Source organism: Mesoplodon bidens, assembly GCF_964165515.1.
Source record: "Mesoplodon bidens genome assembly, chromosome: 4".
Taxonomy (NCBI): domain Eukaryota; kingdom Metazoa; phylum Chordata; class Mammalia; order Artiodactyla; family Ziphiidae; genus Mesoplodon; species Mesoplodon bidens.
This window is the reverse complement of record NC_138160.1, coordinates 147,840,052-147,858,204: the sequence shown is the minus strand read 5'-3', so window position 1 is coordinate 147,858,204 and position 18,153 is coordinate 147,840,052. Positions and strand designations below refer to the sequence as shown.

The 18,153-nt window shown below is 55.6% G+C and overlaps 1 protein-coding gene across 1 annotated transcript; it reads right to left on the bottom strand.

The window, feature by feature from the left end:
* Positions 1–673: 673 nt before the first annotated feature.
* On the bottom strand, positions 674–17,236 carry TINCR (TINCR ubiquitin domain containing; the record flags this gene model as incomplete). Its single annotated transcript, XM_081232662.1, has 2 exons — positions 16,863–17,236; positions 674–869 (listed from the first exon to the last, which is right to left on the bottom strand). The coding sequence occupies exons 1-2, from the start codon at positions 17,120–17,122 to the stop codon at positions 674–676; spliced, it is 456 nt and encodes a 151-aa protein (XP_081088788.1). The 5' UTR covers positions 17,123–17,236.
* Positions 17,237–18,153: the final 917 nt, after the last annotated feature.

The window sequence follows — 18,153 nt, the reverse complement described above, 5'->3', positions numbered from 1 at the left end:
AGCTGGCTAATCTCATTCCCCTATTTATTCCACTAACACTTATCGGGCAACTGCTGTGTGCCAGGTCCTATTTCAGATACCGGGAACAAAACACACTCATCCTCTCCCTCTCAGCACTCAGGTTAGTGTCAGAGCTGTGATGGAGGAGTCCAGAAGAGGCCCCTGAGCTGGGCTGGAGCCTCAGGCTTCCTGGAGGAGGTGATGTGTAAGCTGAGATCTGAAAGATGAAGAGGGGAAGGCAGGGTGACCCACATGAAGGAAACAGCGGAAACAAAGGCTCAGAGTCGGGGTGTGGTGGGTTTGAGTCCCTGGGAGCATCCAGGGCAGGGGGAGATGAAGTCAGGGAGGCAATGGGGGTGAAAGGCTGGGGACTTCAGGCCAAGGGCAATGGGGAGCCAAAGAAGGATTTAGAACAGGGGAGGAGTGAAATCAGATTTGCCTTTGACGAAGGTCCCAGGAAGGAGGGCCAGGAGGGGCCAAGCACGGTGGCCGGTCCAGGCCGGAAGGGATGCAGGACCGGCTGCCCTTGCCCCACCACATCCCCCCGCAGACTCGCTACGCCCGGACTCGAGTAGGAAGGAGAGCCGGGAGGGGGTACCTGGCAGCCAAAAGCCCAGCGGCTAATGAAACCGGTGCTGCGTGGGCTATTTTTAGCAGCGGCTCCTCTGGACGCCTAATCGCTCTGGCCGGCTCCAGCCAGGCTGCCATGGAAACGCACAGCGCCGCAGCGGGGATCTCGGTCCCAGATCCGGGACTGCGCTGCCCGCCCCCAGCCGCGGCCCAGGACGCTGTCGCTGCCACCGCCGGGAGGGGCGCTGCCTGCCCTCCCGCACCGCCGCTGTGTGACCCGGGGACACCTCTGCCCGACTCTGGGCCTTAGAGGGTGAGGGGGGTCAGCACGGGCTCTGGAGGCTGAGCCCCAGGTTCAAATCCCCGCTGAGCCAGCGGTGCGAGGCGCGACTTCAGACTTATCTTGGAACCTTGGCTTCTCATCTTTAAAACGGGTCCCCCCTCATATGACTACAGGGACTGGGATGCCTGGAGCTTGAAGCTCAGCGCCTGGCCCCAGTGCCTTCAGCAACGCATTGAGCACCTACAGTATGCCAAGCATTGCCCTAAGCTTTCCATGCATTCATTTTATGTATTTAATCCAGAGGCATTTTGTAGATTGCCTTTTGCAGATGGGGCCAGTTGCTACAGAGAGGTTAAGTGGTCTGCCTAAGGTTACACAGCATGCACAGGGTGGAGCCAGGATTTGAACCCAGGCCAGTTGGCTCTGGAATTCCAGTGCTAAACCACTCGTTGAAATGCACATATATTTAAACTGGAATGTGGAGGGGGTCGTGCTTATCCCCCAAGGAAGGCTTCATGAATGGTGGCTTCTCAAGCAGTGGGGGGACCTGGTTTTCACCACCAACCTTGCTGGATGGGAAGCCAGGGGTGAGGGGCTTCACTCCCCCAGGGGACAAATGGGGACACTGTGGCACAGGCGGGGGCAGCAGGTGGTCGGATGCTGAGCCCTGGAGCCCAGGTGTCTCCCACCCACCGGGAAGAGATTTTTTTGGAGGATTGTGGGCATGTGGCCCAGGGCAGCCTGCCAGCGACTGACACCCAAAGCTATTTCGGGCCATGTAGCTCAGACAAGTTGTTGGGGACTGGCTGGGTGTCAGGAAGGAGGTGTCCAAGCTGGGGAGGGGAGAACAAAGCCCCGACCTGGGCCAGGACAGGGGGGCGAAGTGGGGGAGCAGGAGAGTGGACAAGAGCATGCCGCCTGGCCTCTCCATGCTTCAGTGTCCCCATCTGTAAAATAGGTGTTGCCCATCAGTCCCCACCTCCTAGGGGTTGTCAGGATGATCAGAACATACAGTGCAGGGTCCCATCCATCTGTATTTAATATTTGGATGTCTTGTTCCATGTGGATCTTTTTTTTACATTGGTTTGAATTCTTTTTTTTTTTAAGATTTATTTATTATTTATTTAATTTATTTTTGGCTGCATTGGGTCTTAGTTGCAGTACGCGGGACCTTCATTGAGGCATGTGGGATCTTTTGTTGTGGCGCACAGGCTTCTCTCTAGCTGTGGCTTGTGGGTTTTCTCTTCTCTAGTTGTGGCGCACAGGCTCCAGGGCACGTGGGCTCTGTAGTTGTGGTACATGGGCCTAGGTGCTCCACGGCATGTGGGATCTTAGTTCCCTGACCAGGGATCGAACCCACGTCCCCTGCATTGTAAGGCGGATTCTTTACCACTGGACCACAGGGAAGTCCCAGTTTGGATTCTTTAAAATATGACTTAACCTTAAAAATGCATTCCAAGGGCTTCCCTGGTGGCACAGTGGTTGAGAGTCCGCCTGCCGATGCAGGGGACACGGGTTCGTGCCCCGGTCCAGGGAGATCCCACGTGCTGCAGAGCAGCTGGGCCTGTCAGCCATGGCTGCTGAGCCTGCGCATCTGGAGCCTGTGCTCCACAACAGGAGAGGCCACAGCAGTGACAGGCCCGCGTACCATAAAAAAAAAAAAAAAAGCATTCCAATATACAGTAGGTGCAGACAAATACTATTTGACTCCACTTATACAAGGTACCTAGAATAGTCAAATTCACAGAGTCAGAAAGTACATTGGTAGGGCTTCCCTGGTGGCACAGTGGTTAAGAATCTGCCTGCCAATGCAGGGTACATGGGTTCAAGCCCTGGTCCGGGAAGATCCCACATGCCGCGGAACTACTGAACCCACGCACTACAACTACTGAGACTGCACTCTAGAGCCCATGAGCCACAACTACTGAAGCCCAAGTGCCTAGAGCCCATGCACCACAACGAAGAGTAGCCCCCACTCTCCGCAACTAGAGAAAGCCCGCACGCAGCAACGAAGACCCAACACAGCCAAAAATAAAAATAAATTAATTAGTTTTTTTTAAAAAAGAAGATACATTGGTAGGTGTTGGGGAGAGGAGAATGGGAACAGAGTTGAATGGGGACAGAGTTTCAGTTTAGAAAAGTGAAAAACTCGGGAGATGGATGATGGTGAGAGTTGCACAGCAATGTGAATGTACTCAGTGCCACTGAACTGTACGGTTAAATATGGCTAAAATAATATGTTTTATATTATGTGATTTTTACCACAATAAAAAAACATTTTTAAAAATATGACTTAAAATGGTATTTACCTCTTTGGCTGCATCTGTGGGCACCCCCTCAAGTTTTGCATCTGAGGTGAGTGAGGCGTTAATCTCCGTCCGGTGTTAATCTCCGTCCGGTGACAATCATGCACGTTGCTCAGAACTGTTCCGGGCATATGGTAAGCACCCAAGGACACTGGCGAAGAATGTGGCTAAAATTTACGGAGGGCCGAATGCTACAAATAGTGCGGAATGTCACATGATCCCAGTGTGGGTTATTAGTATTCACTATCGTTAGGTACCAGCCGGCTCTGTCCTTGGACCTTAGGCTTTGGTGGGCCCACCTGGAAGGTGATGTAACAGCCTGTATCAACCCAGATAGTAGTATCAGTCCTGATCCATGGGACTGAAGGAGGACAGAGGGAAGGAACCATCCCGATGCTTGCACACAGCTGCCCTGAGCTGGAATCCCCATGCTTCCCACCACCCTGCCAGGCCCCGTGCCCGCCTTTCCGCCATGAGCGCCGCCTCCATCCTCCTCCGAGCATGCATGCACCCTAGCAGGACGTTCAGGAGGGCTGGCTCAGCTGCCTAGAGCTGGGGCCAACAGCGGGTCACAAGCCCCCGTCCCCCGACCCTTCCCCGGTCACCCTGGCTGGCAGGAAGGGCTGGGGAGGGTAGGCCAAGGTTACCACGCCCCTCCCCCAGCCTGGCTATAATTAGCCCCAAGATGAATTAAACATGAGGCCGGCCCATCTTGGGCCACAGCATCGCTCTGACTCTCTAATTGTTCCCAGGGAGCAGGCAGAGGCCTGGGCTGCTGTGTGAGGCTGTGGGGTTGGGGGAGACACGCACCACCCACAAGCACCGGCTGTGGTCCACGGGGTGTGCGGTGTCAGCCGCAGTTGCGTGAGTGTGTCCTGAGTGCTCACCAGCCTGAGGGCAGCGGTGGCCCTTGGGTCTCAAGAAGGCTGGAGGCTCAGGAGACCCAGCTGAAGGGGTGAAGCTGTCAGGCCTGGATCATTAAAGCTGCCGCCTGGCATTGTTGCCTTCCTGGGGAGTCATTACTCCAGTTTCCTGCTAACACACCTGAGTTTCCAGCATTAAGACTTCTATCAACCACTCACGTCTTCATGAGCATGAAAAGCTCCCCAGGGCAGAGCTCTGGAAGGAGGGGAGGAGAGGCACCTGGATGCGAGCCTTATGAGATCGAGAGAATTCAGGCCTGCTCCTTCCTCTCTGGACCTCAGTCTTCCCATCTGCATAATGGACCTATGGTGGCCAGAGGACGCCTTGGGGTAGGGGAATGGGTGTCAGGCCCTCACTCTGGGGTTCGCCTCTCCTAGCCTCAGCCTTGCACCGGTTAAATTAATTCCCTAGACCCTGGACCCCAGGAAATAGTGAAATGTCCCCAAAGGCCAGCCAAAAAGCCATGGGCTCCTTTAAGTATTTCTACAGCAGGAAGGGAAGTGGGTGATGGGGACAAGACAGAAGGGGCAGGAGCCTCGGTGTCCCCAGTCTAAGGACACACACTCCCTCTCCCCCACTGTGCCCCATCTCTCTCTCTCTTTTTTTTTTTTTTTGTCCTCACTGCATGGCATGCCAGATCTTAGTTCCCCGACCAGGGATCGAACCCATGCCCCCTGCAGTGGAAGTGCAGAGTCTTAACCACTAGACTGCCAGGGAAGTCCCACTGTGCCCCCATCTCTCTGCCCCCCTAGCCTCCATCCTCTCATTGCAGCCTGCCCACCTGTGCCTGGGCCATGGCAACAGCTGTGAGCACTGAGTACGTACTGAGTGTTTACATACCCTTCTTAGCTCGTCTTCTCCTCACAATAGCTCTTGGGGGGTGGGGTGTGAGCTATCAGCACCCCCATTTTTCAAGAGCTTTCTGACACTAGAATCTGTGCTCTGGGGCCCCACGGAATACCCCAGAATGGGTTCCCCCACCAGCACTGCCATGATCTTGCCCTTCCCACCTTCCATCCAGATTCATCTTCCATTTTGATGAGGGGCCCATCCCCAGCTCCACCGCCAGGACCAGCCATATGACCTCAGCAAGGCCAGTTTGCCCCTTGGTGACTCCGTTTCCCATCTGCACAGTGTGGGGCAGTGGACACAGGAAGCTGTTCATGACAGAGCATTGGAGTTTGTCCCCTCCCTGCTGTGTGACTCAGGTCACTGGCTCTCTCCCAGCCTCAGTTTCCTCCCCTGTAAAATGGGAGGAAAATACTAGTGCTTGGAGGTGAGAGGAGAAACCAAAGAGCCCATGAGTGTCCCCCCGTGACGGATATCCTACCTGAGCTGGGCTATGCAGGATCCAAAGAGCCAGCACTGGAAAGGCCCCCAAGCTGGGAGACACAGAGACCTTCCAGCCTGAGCAATCAGGCTGGGGAGGAGACTGTGGGGGGAGCCTGTGGTGGGGTGGGTGGGTGAAGCCTCAAGTTAGGGGTTCACAAAGAAAACCTCCTGCAGACATGTGCCCCTGAGTTTTGAAAACTGAGGCGGATTCACACATACGAAGGAGGGACATGAAGGAGGGGTGTTTCTGGTGGGAGGGAGCAGCCAAGGTAAATGTTTGGAGGCAGAAAGCAAAAAGTAACAAGATCTGGGCTCAACTGGAACCCAAAGTGGCTCACAGAACAGCCTGTCGGGGCTTTGCAGGACAAGATCTCAAGTCAGAACCCACTCTGGGTTATTCTGTGGGGTCCCAGAGCACAGATCCTAGTGTCAGAAAGCTCTTGAAAAATGGGGGTGCTGATAGCTTGTACCCCCCCCAGAGATGTAGTGAGAAGATGAGCTAAGACGAGTGTAAACGCTCAGCACATACTCATTGCTCACAGCTGTTGCCATGGTTCCAAACAGAACCACGTAGATCATTTTTTAAGTTATATATTTACTTCAGTGTATAGCTCCCCAAATTTATATACCATCTACTCTGCGCAGAAAATATGTATCTGGGTTTTCATGGTAGGATATAAAGTTGCATTTTTTTAAATAAATGTATTTTGTTGGAAAAGAATGAGGAGGAGGTTTAGAGGAAAATGATGGAGAGAATGAGGGAAGCCTGGAGCCGGGAGCCACTCGGGTAATAGATTTCTCAGCCTGTTCCTGGGCCTAGTAATTAATCCTGAGGGGCTAATTAAGTTCGGGCTTCCGCTCCAGTCACTCAGTGACCTCCCTCCCTGCCTTCCCTCTCCCCGGGGGGAGGCCCAGCTTGGCCCACCCCCACCAGGGCCTCCCTCCTGCATCACTGCTAGGCCCCCAGATCCCTGAGCTTAATTATCTGGAATGAAGGTTTAATCAGAGGCCTTTACTGCAGGGAGGGGAGGCTGGGCAGGAGGAACGGCCTCCCAGGTGCAGCAGCGCCTGGAATAGGGTGAGGCGAGGGTGGCAGGGTGGAGCCAGTGCAGGGATCAGAGCCTGTCAATATTTAACACTTACTTTGTTCATTGCAGATGTTTTTGCATTCATTGTGAGTTTTTTCAAATGTTGCATTAAAATAGTATTTATCCGAATGACTGAATTTGGCAGCGCCTCCAAAGGTTTTTTCTCCCCCAGTTTTACTGAGAAATAATTGACATACATCCATGCATAAGTTTAAGGCCATGATGGTTTGATTTACACATACTGTGAAAGGATTATTGCAATAGGTTCAGCTCACATCCATCTTCTCATATAGATACAATCAAAAGAAGAGAATAAAGGGGAAACATTTTTTCTCCTTGTGATGAGAACTCTTCTAGCATTTACTCTTTTTTAGGATTTACTCTTTTTTAGGGTTCTAGGATTTACTTTTTTTTTTTCCAACCGTGCCACACAGCTTATGGGATCTTAGTTCCCTGACCAGGAATCGAACCCAGGCCCCCTCCAGTGGAAGCACAGAGTCTTAACCACTGGTCCTCTAGGGAAGTTCTAGCTTTTACTCTCTTAACAGCTTTCCTATATATCCTACAGCAGCGTTAGCTGCAGTCATCATGTACGTTACATCCCTGGTACTTATTTTTCTTATAACCGGAAGTTTGTATCTTCTGACCACCTTCCTCCAAGCCTCCTATATTTTGTGCGAAGGCCAGCGCCTTGCTCTCTTCACCCTAATCCCAATCGTGACTGTTGCATGGAGCCAGCAGCTCCTACCCATCCTGAGCTCAGGTGAGGCTCACTGCTGTGAGAGTGGTCTACTAGTGCACCGAGTTTACAGATGAGAAACAGGCCCAGAAGGGCAAGTCATTAGCCTCAGTTCACTCAGCTAAGGGTAGGCAGAGACATGATTCAAACCCCTGACTCCTGGGTGGGGTCATCGATGGCCTGTCTGGGATCCAGAGACAGTGCGAGCAGCCTTCCCCTCAGAGCTTTCGCTCTTGCAAAAACCCACCACGTTCCATCTGTCTAGGAGGAAAAGCCCATGTCCTCCCCACAAGGTCTTGCACAACCTGCCCCTATCCCCTCCCTGCCCTCCCCTCCTCCCTCTCCCCACCCCCTCACTCTGCTCCAGACACATGGGCCTCCTCACTGTTCCTCCAACACGCCAGGCACGACCCTGCCTCAGGGCCTTTGCACTGGATGTTCCCTCTGCCTGGAACTCTCTTCCCCCATCACCACTCACCTGGACCAGCGCAGTCGCCTCCACCTTTGGTCCCCTGGCTCCCAAACTCACCCCCCCACAGCCTGCCCTCCAAGAAGAGGCCACCAGAGAGCGCCCGTGAGCGCCTGAGTCAGGCCCCGTCCCTCCTCTGCCCACAGCCCTCCCGGGCTCCCACATACCTCGTGGTAAAAGCCCAAGTCCTCCCCTCCGCCCACAAGGTCCTGCGCAACCTGCCCCCGAGGGCAATGAGATCCATGGAAGGCTGTGGCCTTCCAAAGTGGCCCAGCAGAGCCAGGCTTTGAACTCAGCTCCATCTGGCTCCAGTGCCTTCTGGGCTTCTCCCCTCAGCCAGCTGCCTCCCAACCTCTAATAAACTCCTGAGAAGTGCTGGGCAGACGTGGCGGTGAGGACACTCTTTATCTGTCCAGATCAGGCCAGCTCGGCGCAGCAGTCAATAATTAATTCTGAATTTCCCCCATTCATCAAAGCGGCAGGAGCCAGAGTGCCTGGAATCCCAATCCCGAGGCTCTGTGCCCCGTGGCCACCTGGAGCTGGACACAGTGGTGACAAAAACTGGGGCGGGGGACCCTGAGGGAGTCTGGGAGGGAGGGAGTCCTTGGCTCCCACTCCCTTACTCTGGGTTATTAAATGCTGTGCGATCCATCAGTGATCAGACCAGACCTCACCCCAGCCTTCACGGTGCCCAGAGGCTAGTGGGGAAAATAATACATTGAATGAATAATAATATAAATAATTAATGCTACAAAGGAATAAAACGGGATACTGTGTGAATGCAAGACCGAGGGAACGTGGTTGTTTAGAGCCTCCCCAAGGAAGTGACACTGAACCTGCAAATCGGAGGATGAAAGATAAGGGGTGGGGAGAGGGTCCTCCAAATTTAGACACAGCACATGCAAAGGCCCTATGGCTGGAAAGAGTTTCTCCCACTTGGGGCCCGGCAAGGGGTTAAGTGGGTCTGGAGCTCAGAGCACAAGTGTGAGGTCAGTGCCAGGCCTAGAGCCATCATGGTGAGGCCAGTAGCCTTCAGTGGATAGCCAGGGGCCATCAGGGGAAGAGGCAGGAAGTTTCTCTGATGAGCTGGGGGATGGCAGTGAGGCTGGTTCCACCCAAGGTGAGTCAGACAGCAGCCTGGGCAGGTGACTCCAATTTTTTTTTTTTTGGCTGCATTGGGTCTTCGTTGCTGCACGTGTGCTTTCTCTAATTGCGGCGAGTGGGGGCTACTCTTCGTTGCGGTGTGCAGGCTTCTCATTGCGGTGGCTTCTCTTGTTGCGGAGCATGGGCTCTAGGCACACAGGCTTCAGTAGTTGTGGCACGTGGGCTCCAGAGCGCAGGCTCAGTAGTTGTGGCGCACGGGTTTCGTTGCTCCGCGGCATGTGGGATCTTCCCGGACCAGGGCTTGAACCTGTGTGCCCTGAATTGGCAGGCAGATTCTTAACCACTGCGCCACCAGGGAAGCCCGACTCTGATTTTTTTTCTTTTTTCTTAACAACTGTTTTCCCCTCGGAGGATTCTTTCAAACCCATTTGGGTGTGGGGATGAGCCAGGATTTCTCTACCAACAAACAGCCTAGGCCTTGCAAGCAGCTTCTGGCCCAGCCACCTTAAACACCTCCCTCCTTGGGTAGGTGGGGAAACTGAGGCCCAGAGAGGGACAAGGACCACCCAAGGTTGTTCAGAAGAGTGTGGGCCGAGCCCAGAGGAGGGGTTTCCGGGATCCAAGGAGCAGCGCCCCACCCTGCAGCTTTTGTCTCTTCTGCTGGACCTCAAGCTCCATGAGGGCCAACAGCTGGGTGTCCTCAGTGCCCTGCAAATTGGAGGTGCTTCATCAGTGACTATAGAATGCATGGACCCAGCAACTGTTGGAAACACCCAGAGGTCATGCTCAGAGCATCAGGGGGAAAGGACGTCCCTTTTGAGAGGGGATATGAGAGACAGATACAGGAGTATGGAGAGAGAGAGACAGAAATAAACTGCCAGAGACATGGAAGGAGACAGAGACAGAGATGGAGACAGACAGAGAGGCTCAGATAGAGAGAGTGGAGAGCAGAGATGAAGAGACACAGAGAGAAAGAGTGACAAGTGGGGGCAGATACATAGAGAAGAGATTGAATGAGACACAGAGACAGATGGAGACACAGGGGGTGGGGGAGGCATCAGGGTCAAGACCACCACTAACCTGTATAGGAGACTGTGTGAATTATGAAAAGATTTCCCTTCCTGAGGCCCTCTCACCCCAGCTGGATGTTTTTGTGCAGTGAACAACCTGCCCCACTGTCTACAGCAGCCGAAGCAAAGTCTGTTTTGGTATCTCCAGCAGCCAGCACAGGGCTGGGCACACAGAGCTCACTTGATAAATGCCCGTTGAACTAATGGGCAGAGTTAGAGAATGCCAGAATCTGGCCTGGAGTCACACAGAGAGAGAAAGAGAGAGGAGGGGGTGGTGGGCACAACAGAACTAAAGCAGAAAGCCCAGGTGCTTGCAGTTTCTGGCTGAGCTACAGATGCCTCCTCTGGGAACCACCTGGATTTACTTGCCACCCAGGAAAATTCCCCTTGAACTTCTGGGAGCACAAAGTGAGTGGGCAGCCAAGGCAGGAGGTGGCCCCTCCCCGGGACACCACGGGCCCCAGGGAGAGATGGTGGCTGCCAGGTCTCACCCGAAACTCCTTGCAGCCCGGACTTGCTCCTGGGGTGGAGCCAGGAGCCTGAGAGGCCCTGAGGGGACTGGACTTCCCCATTTTCACAGCGCAGAGATGGGAGGGGCCTAGCTTGGGGTCACCCAGAATAGGAGTCAAGGGAAAAACCATTCCTGGCAGAGGGAATGGCTTGTGCAGAGTTCTGGAGGTGAACGAGAGGGAAGGGCGAAGGATGTGCTTAGGACTGAACTGTCTATGGAGAGTGAAGCCCAAGGCTAAGTGAGGGAGTTTGAACTTGGCGTTGTTTCCAAACGCTTAGTCTTTTATTCCGTATCTACTCAAAGTCAGTCCCTCTGTACCGAATTTGTACTATACTACAGGATCACCCTGTAATCCCAGCCTAGGCGATCCTGGGGCCCCAGAGGCAACTCCTAAGACTGGGAGGACACACAGACCTCCCCGTCCTGTGGGTCAGGGATGAAGGGATGGAGGCTGCAGGACCCAGAGGCCGACGGGGAGAGAGCTGTTGAGCCCGCATGGAGGTGGGGTATTAGTGCCAGGATCTCGAAAATGTAGGGCTATTCCGGGTGAAAAGGCCCAAAAGGACATTCTGGGCAGAGAATACGAAAGTCTGGAGGTGTGTGATAATCAGACAAGTGCTGGAAGCAAGCCAGAGTGGCTAGTAATGCTGCTCTCTCCAAAAGGTTCAGGGTTGGACCAGAGAGAGAGAGAGAGAGATCTGGGGCAACAGAAGCCCAGAGGGAAATGGAAGCTCTTCTGGAGGATCAGAAATGACTGCATGAAGAAGGGGGCACTGGAGCTGGGGCTTGGAAGGATGAATAGGAGTTTGCAAACAGAAAAGGTAGGGCCATGCAAACTGAGCAGAGGCTGTGGCCCAAATTCAAGGAACATGATGATGGAGTAGCAAGACAAAGAAGGACTTCAGGAGTAAAGTCACTCAGTGTCAGATTTCTCCAGATCCAAGCCTGGCAGCCTGCCATTCTAGGCCAAGAAACCCAAGGACAGTTCCCCTTGGCTCCTCCAAGCCCTGTTAGGCCTGCTCCAGCCACTATCATCTGTCCTCCTTGGGTCACACGTACTGTCCACTTTGGTCCATGATGACACTTGGTGGTGGATGCCTTCCACAATGTGGCTCTGGGATCTCAGTCCAGGCTTGTGCCTCTCAGTGCCTCAGTTTCCCCATCTGGAAAATGGGAACGCTGGAAGCCACTTTTGCTGTTTGTATTCATCTTGGGACTGGGAGGCCTCCAAAAAACAATGTGAAGGGAGCAAAGAGATAACAGGAAGAAAGGAAGGGAGGAGGAAAGAAAGGGAGGGAGGAAGGAAAGAAAACAGAAGGGAAGGGGAAGGAAGGGAGGAAGGGAAAAACTTTGCACCCCTCCTCCAAGCCAATACCAAGGGACAGGCCCAACATTATTATTTCAGAACACACCGAAGCTGTTGAGGCTTAAGAAATGGGTGATGAGTTGCGTGCGATTTGCATGTGATTTGCATACTGTTTGTTAAATGTCAAAAAGGCCTGAAAATGCTTTCTCCCACCCTCACCTCAGCCAAGATGCGGGAAACCCTCCCCCTTCCTCTATCAGGGACCTGCTCATGGGTTGGGGACCCCTCAGTTCAAGGGTTGCCAGGGCAGCAGACTAGAGGGGGCAGGGTGACCTTGGATGCCCCATCTGTAAAATGGGCCATAATCCTCACCACCGCCACCAAGCCTCACACTTCACAGACTAGAGTAAGTGGAGGCCAGACAAGGACGTGGCACAGACCCTGGCATGTAGTGGGAGCCAAGGAATGGAGCTGGGGTGGCTATTAAAAGCCCCACTTTCCTGCTGGGCCCTGGGGGGCAGGTCCCCCAGTGTTTGCGTGACCCACCGAGGCCAAAACCAGGCAGGAGCAGGGGCCTGGGCTGCCTGGCCCCAGGAGGAGTGATGCCGGCCCCGGAGAGGCTCTTCCAAGGGGAAGTGAGAAAAGCCCCGCAGGCCTGGGGCCGTCCCCATCCCCTGATGGACAAACGCACATCTAAGCACTACTCTCCCCATGGCCACGATTTATTATCCACCCGTCCCTGCTCTGGGCCCTGCGGGCAACACGACTCTTAATTAAAACATTATGTCTTCCCAGGCTCCCGAGCCTCTGCCCTGTGATGCCAGCACCCAGAGCGTGAACGCGGCCCTCGAGGGCCCGCGTGCCAGCATCCCCCCAACCCGAGGGGGTCTGCACGGCGGACCGGACGCCTCATGGCCGCAGATCAGAGATCCAACTGAGTCCCAACGTTCTACTTTTTTTTTTGGCTGCGCCATGCAGAATCTTAATTCCCCAACCGAGGATCAAACTCCAGCAGTGGAAGTGCAGGGTCCTAACCTCTGGACCGCCATGGAATTCCCTACTCAGAGGGTCTTATACCCAGAAGTCCTACAACACACTGCCTGGAATAGCCCCGAGCACCCCCATGATTACCGTCAATGTCTCAGCACAGCCACCGCCCCCCCCCAATCCCTGCCCACTTAACCAGAGCCCTTCAGACACAACCAGGAGACCCCGTGCAGGGGGCAAAGCAGTGGGATTGAACAGGAAGGACACCGCCACGGGGGTGGACACGGGTGCAACGTGGGGAGGGGTTTGGGTTTTGGGGAGGGGTGCAGTGTGACACTGGAGTGCTGGGAGAGGGCTGGGGTCATCCAGTCTCTACCTTTAGTCATTTGAGATTTCATGAGTGTCTGGCCACACACCCCCTGCCCCCAGCCAAAGCTGTTCACGGTAGAGGAGGCTTGAGGGGGCCCAAAAGAGGACAAGGTGCTCACTGGCTGGGGAGGAGGGAATCTGAGAAGACTTCCTGGAGGAGGCTGGAATGCTGGGTGGACTGGAGCTGCAGAGAGGGGTGTGAAAGGTGCTTCAGGCTGGGGGCACAGCTTGGGCAGAGGCGTGGCAGAGAGAATGTACCAGGCAGGTGGGGGTGATGCCCCCCACCAAGCTCCTCTCCCCTCTGTGCTTTTCTTCATGTGACCTCCTCTGGCTGCCTCCCAAGATGGCATGTGGTTCCCACTGCAGACTGGGCACTTGAAGCCCCAAGGCGGGAGCCACCTCCTCAGGATCACACAGCACAGCTGGAAGGCTCGCTGGCCCGGAGTAGCAACATCCTAGGTCAGTGTCAGGGACGGGGGCTCCATCAGGAATGTCCCAGGCAGTGGGCAGCAGCTGGGCAGGCCAGTGTTTCACCATCTATGCTGGAAGCCCAGAACCTTGGAACAGCAGGAGGGAGGGGATAAGACAATTTCAATCCAGGCCCCCTTGCAGGGTGAAACACCAGCTCTCTGGCCACTTTTCCTTCTTCCCTTTTCCCTAACAGCCCCATGGACAGAAACACCTGCAGCCAGCTCCTCCTTTGAGATGGCCCTGGTGCCCTCCAGGAGGGGCAGGGATAGCCCTTAGCCTGTGGGGAGCTTGGCACTTGAAGCCACCTGGTGGCAGTCGCAGGAATTGCAGGCAAAGAGTGCAATTAAACCAAACCTGCCAACAAAAGCCCACTGATTGTTAAGGAAGAGGAGTAACAGAGCCCAGAGAGGAGGAGCAATCTGCCCAAGGGCACACAGCAATTCAGGGCAGCATTACTCAGGCCCCTGTGTTAGTTCAAAGGTGAGAAGGTAAGGCCAGTGACCCTGCCCCAGGGGCCAGAAGCATATGGGTGTGGAGAAGGGTGATGGTCATCAGAGATGACTCTCTTCTCCTCTCTGAGCCTCAGTTTACCCGTCTGTGGTCTCCACAATCTCTAAGGTCCCTTCTGTGTCCCAAATACTGGAGTGACTTACCCAGAGTGAGGTCAAGTCTCCTGGGAGATATCCCCCGCCACCCCCAGCCTGCTTCTTCAGCCAGCACCTCTGGTTCCCTCGGTCATGACTCCACGTCCTCCAACACAGATTACCTGCAGGAGGGGGACAGAAAGATACAGGTTGCAGGCCCGTGCAGCCCTCACCTTGGCACTTAAGGCCTCCTGGTCCACTCGGTGTCCAGCCAATGCATCTTGCTGCGTCTGCCCAGACTCGCCTCCACCCACAAGACCCTCTCTCTTGCTTCCAGGAAACACTAGAGCCCCAAGAAAATGTTCTGAGCATCCCCTTCTTCACCTCCAGAGATCATACATTCAATGAACATTTATTGAGCACCTACTATGTGCCAGGCACTGAACTGGGAAACAGCAGTGAATAGGATGGACAACAATGCCCTCACAGAGCTTACAGTCTAGTGGGGGAGATGGGGCAAAAAAAATTAGTAAAATATTAGTAAAAATAATCAAGGAAGTATAGAGAAAGATAAAGCAGGGGTAGGGTATGGTGTTGGTGGGATGCCATTTTAAACAGGTGGTCAGGGAAGATTACACTGAGGAGGTAGGATCTGAACAAAAGCCTGAAGGAGCTGAGGAAGGGAGGTGGAAAGCATTGCAGGAGGAGGGAACAGCAGTGCAAAGGCCCTGAGGTAGGACCATGCCTAGAGAGTAGGAGGAACAGCAAGCTGACTATCCTAGTTCAGCCTCCACCATCACTCACCATCACTAGACCTCCACCCTGGTTCCCTGATCCCCACCCCTAGCCCTCCCCGCCCCCTCCACAGTCTGTCTTCCCTGTATCAGCCAGAGGGCACCTGTGAGTACCTGAGTCAGGTCCTGCCCCTCCTCTGCCCACAGCGCTCCAGGGCTCTCACCTCCCTGAGGGTAAAAGCCCAAGTCTTCCCCACGGCCCACAAGGCCCTGCACGACCTTCCCTGTCCCCTCCCTGCCCTCCCCTCCTCCCTCCCTCCCCCTCGCTCACTCGCTCCAGACACACAGGCCTCTTCACTGTTCCTCCAACACACCAGGCATGGTTCTGCCCCAGGGCCTTTGCACACTTTGTTTCCTCTTCCTGGAATACCCTCCTGCCCACTCTTGTTCTCTTTGTTTAATCAGCTCCTTCACATTGTAGTGTGAAATGTCACCTTCTCCAACAGACCTCCCCTGGCCACTGTTGATAGGGTAGCAACACCTCCATCACTCTCAACCTTCCTGCATCTTTCCACAGCACTTATTACAACCTGACATTCAAACATATGTTTATTTGGTTCCTTGTCTGTCTCTCTCACTGGACTGACTGTGGGCTCCGTGAAGGCAGGCCTGGTCTCTCTGGGTCCCTGCTGGGTTCTAGTGCTGCCCAGCACATGACCCAGCACACAGTAGGCACCCAATAAATGCATATTGTATATTGAATATTGACTGTGTAGACATCTGTGGATCGTCCAGCTGCTAGGCTTTGTTTGGCCACTGCCAGGAACACCCTCTCCCAGCCCCAAGTGAGACCCTCCCTCGAGAGGGCCTGGAGAGGCAGGCCCTCCCACCACATCTTGAGCCTCCAGGACTGGCATCTGAGGCTCCTGCTCTCAAAATGTCACCCAGACTTGGTGGACCAAGCCTCTAGGGGCCCAGCGAGCATGACCCCCATAAACTCCAGGGTTACAGAGACAGCTCCAGTCCCTCCCCCACCCAGCGCCTCCATCCCAGGCTCTGGGACCAGCCCCTGCCCATCTCCACCATCTCACTGCCAATCTCGCCAAGCACCAGCCTCCACCATTTCCCAAAGCTGCCCCAGGGCTCTACATGTGCTGTTCCCACAGCCCAGCTGCCCTTCTCTGCAGACCCCTCCTTGGGTTGGGAGACCCACTCCTCTCGGGTCACCTTGGCCAGGGGACCTCTTTGGATACCCCAGACGGCCAGGTCAGAGTGTGGACAGCAAGGGTCAGGATGGGATTGTGTGGAAGGCAGAGGTAGTGGGGGAGATGGATGAACAGAAAAGGAAGAGAGAGACACACACAGAGAAAAACAGCAGAGACAGAAATGGACAGAGATGCAGAGAGCTATAGAGAGACAGAGACAGAAAGAAGGAAAGGAAAGGAGATAAACAGGGACAGTGTCACAGAGAGAGGGAGGGACAGGAGACAAAGAGAGATCGTGAGAAAGACCGGCGAGGCTGGAGAGAGGCAGACAGAGCGAGAGAAAGGAAGAAAGCCTGCAGGGGGAATCGAGCCAGGCTCCTGGCCTTTCTCAGTGCCGGGCTCTCTCCAATCAGTCCACAAGGACGAGAAGGATCCCCAGTCCACCCTTCCGCAACCATCCCACGCACTCCACCCTGACCCCAGCTAGGCCCTCCTGGCCTCCCCCCAGCCCTGACCCACTTCCCACCCCACCAGGGACGCCAGCCAGGCACTCCTGTGCCCTGCCGTCTTACCCCCCGCCCCCGCATTCCCTATCCAGGACCCCAGCCAGGCCCTCCTGTGCCCTCCAGGCCCCGCCCATCCTGACCCACCTCCCACCCCACCGGGGACGCCAGCCAAGCCCTCCTGTGCCCCGCCGTCTCCCCCCAGCCCTGACTCACCCCTCACCGGGGACCCCAGCCAGGGCTCCCTATCCCCCCCCACCCCAGGCCCCCGATCCCAGGTCGCCCCCCAGTCCCCGCCCCCGGCCACCTGGGGTCGCTGACGAGCAGCAGCACCGAGCCGTCCTGCAGGTGCACGTCGCGCACCGTCTGGTGGTCGTCCAGCCGCCGCGCGTTGTAGTAGAAGGTGCGCTTCCAGGAGCTCACGCCCTGGCCCACGAGCTGGGCGCGCAGGTCGCTGAGCGTGTCCCGCGGCCGCACCGTGAGCGGCAGCAGCAGCGCCTCGTCCGCTAGGTGCACCTGGATGTGGTAGCGCTTCCAGCGCGACAGGCCCCGCCGCAGCCCCTCCATGGCCCCCGCCGGACACTCGGACCCGGCCCGGGCCCTCGGACCCGGCCCGGGCCCCGCGCGCCCTCCGCACCCGCCCAACCGGCCCGGCCGCCCGCTCCCGCCGCGCCCGCGCCCGCGCCCGCGCCCAGCCTGCCCGGGCACGCCCAGCTCGCAGACTGGAGGCCCCACGAGGGCGGGGCGCGGCGGGTGGACCCGCGGGCCCCTAGCCCCCACCCGCAGACGCCCCTTAGTTTACGTCGACCTGTATTAAGTGCCTACTGCGAGCCAGGCGGATGGAGGCGCCCCGGGTGACCCGGGACGAAACGCACGAAAAGGAGCTGCATCATAAAGATAAATATGTAAATGCACAGTGCATCCGATCATGGGAAGTGCCAGGGAGGGACCAGAAGAGGAGGAGAGCTCGAGACTGGCCGGCTATTTTAGGGATCAAGGTCAAGGGAGGCCTCTCTGCGGAGGTGGCATTTGAATGGAGATCTGAAGGAGGAATGAGCCAACCACGCAAAGAGTCATGATCAAGAGTACTTACTGCAGGCGGAGATGGGAACAGCCTGTGCAAAGGTCCTGGGGCAGGACGGAGCCTGCCTGTTGGAGGAACAGCGAGGAGGCCTGTGTAGCTGGAGCAGAGTGAGCGAGGGGGAAACGGGGAGGAGGGGGGTCAGGGAGGGGATGGGGCAGGTCATGCAGGACCTTGTGGGCCACGGGGAGGACCTGGGCTTTTATCCCGAGGGAGGTGGGATCCCTGGAAGGAAGTGTCTGAGGTTTGTATTTGTCACTCACATATTTGACTCTCATTTACTCCCTTATTTCCTTCAAGACATATTCAACCAGTACTTATTCTGTGTCCAGGCTGGGCTGGGCGATGCTGGACACCAGAGAAATCCCAGCCTAGGGCTCTGCCCTCAAGGATCACCCAGTTGAGGGTGAAGCACACAGAGCTGGACACAGACACTCCCAGTCCCATGTGGTCAGGGTTTGAGTAGTAGGAGTGACCCCAGGCTGGGAAAGGCCAGTAGGGGGAAGATGGCTTTCCA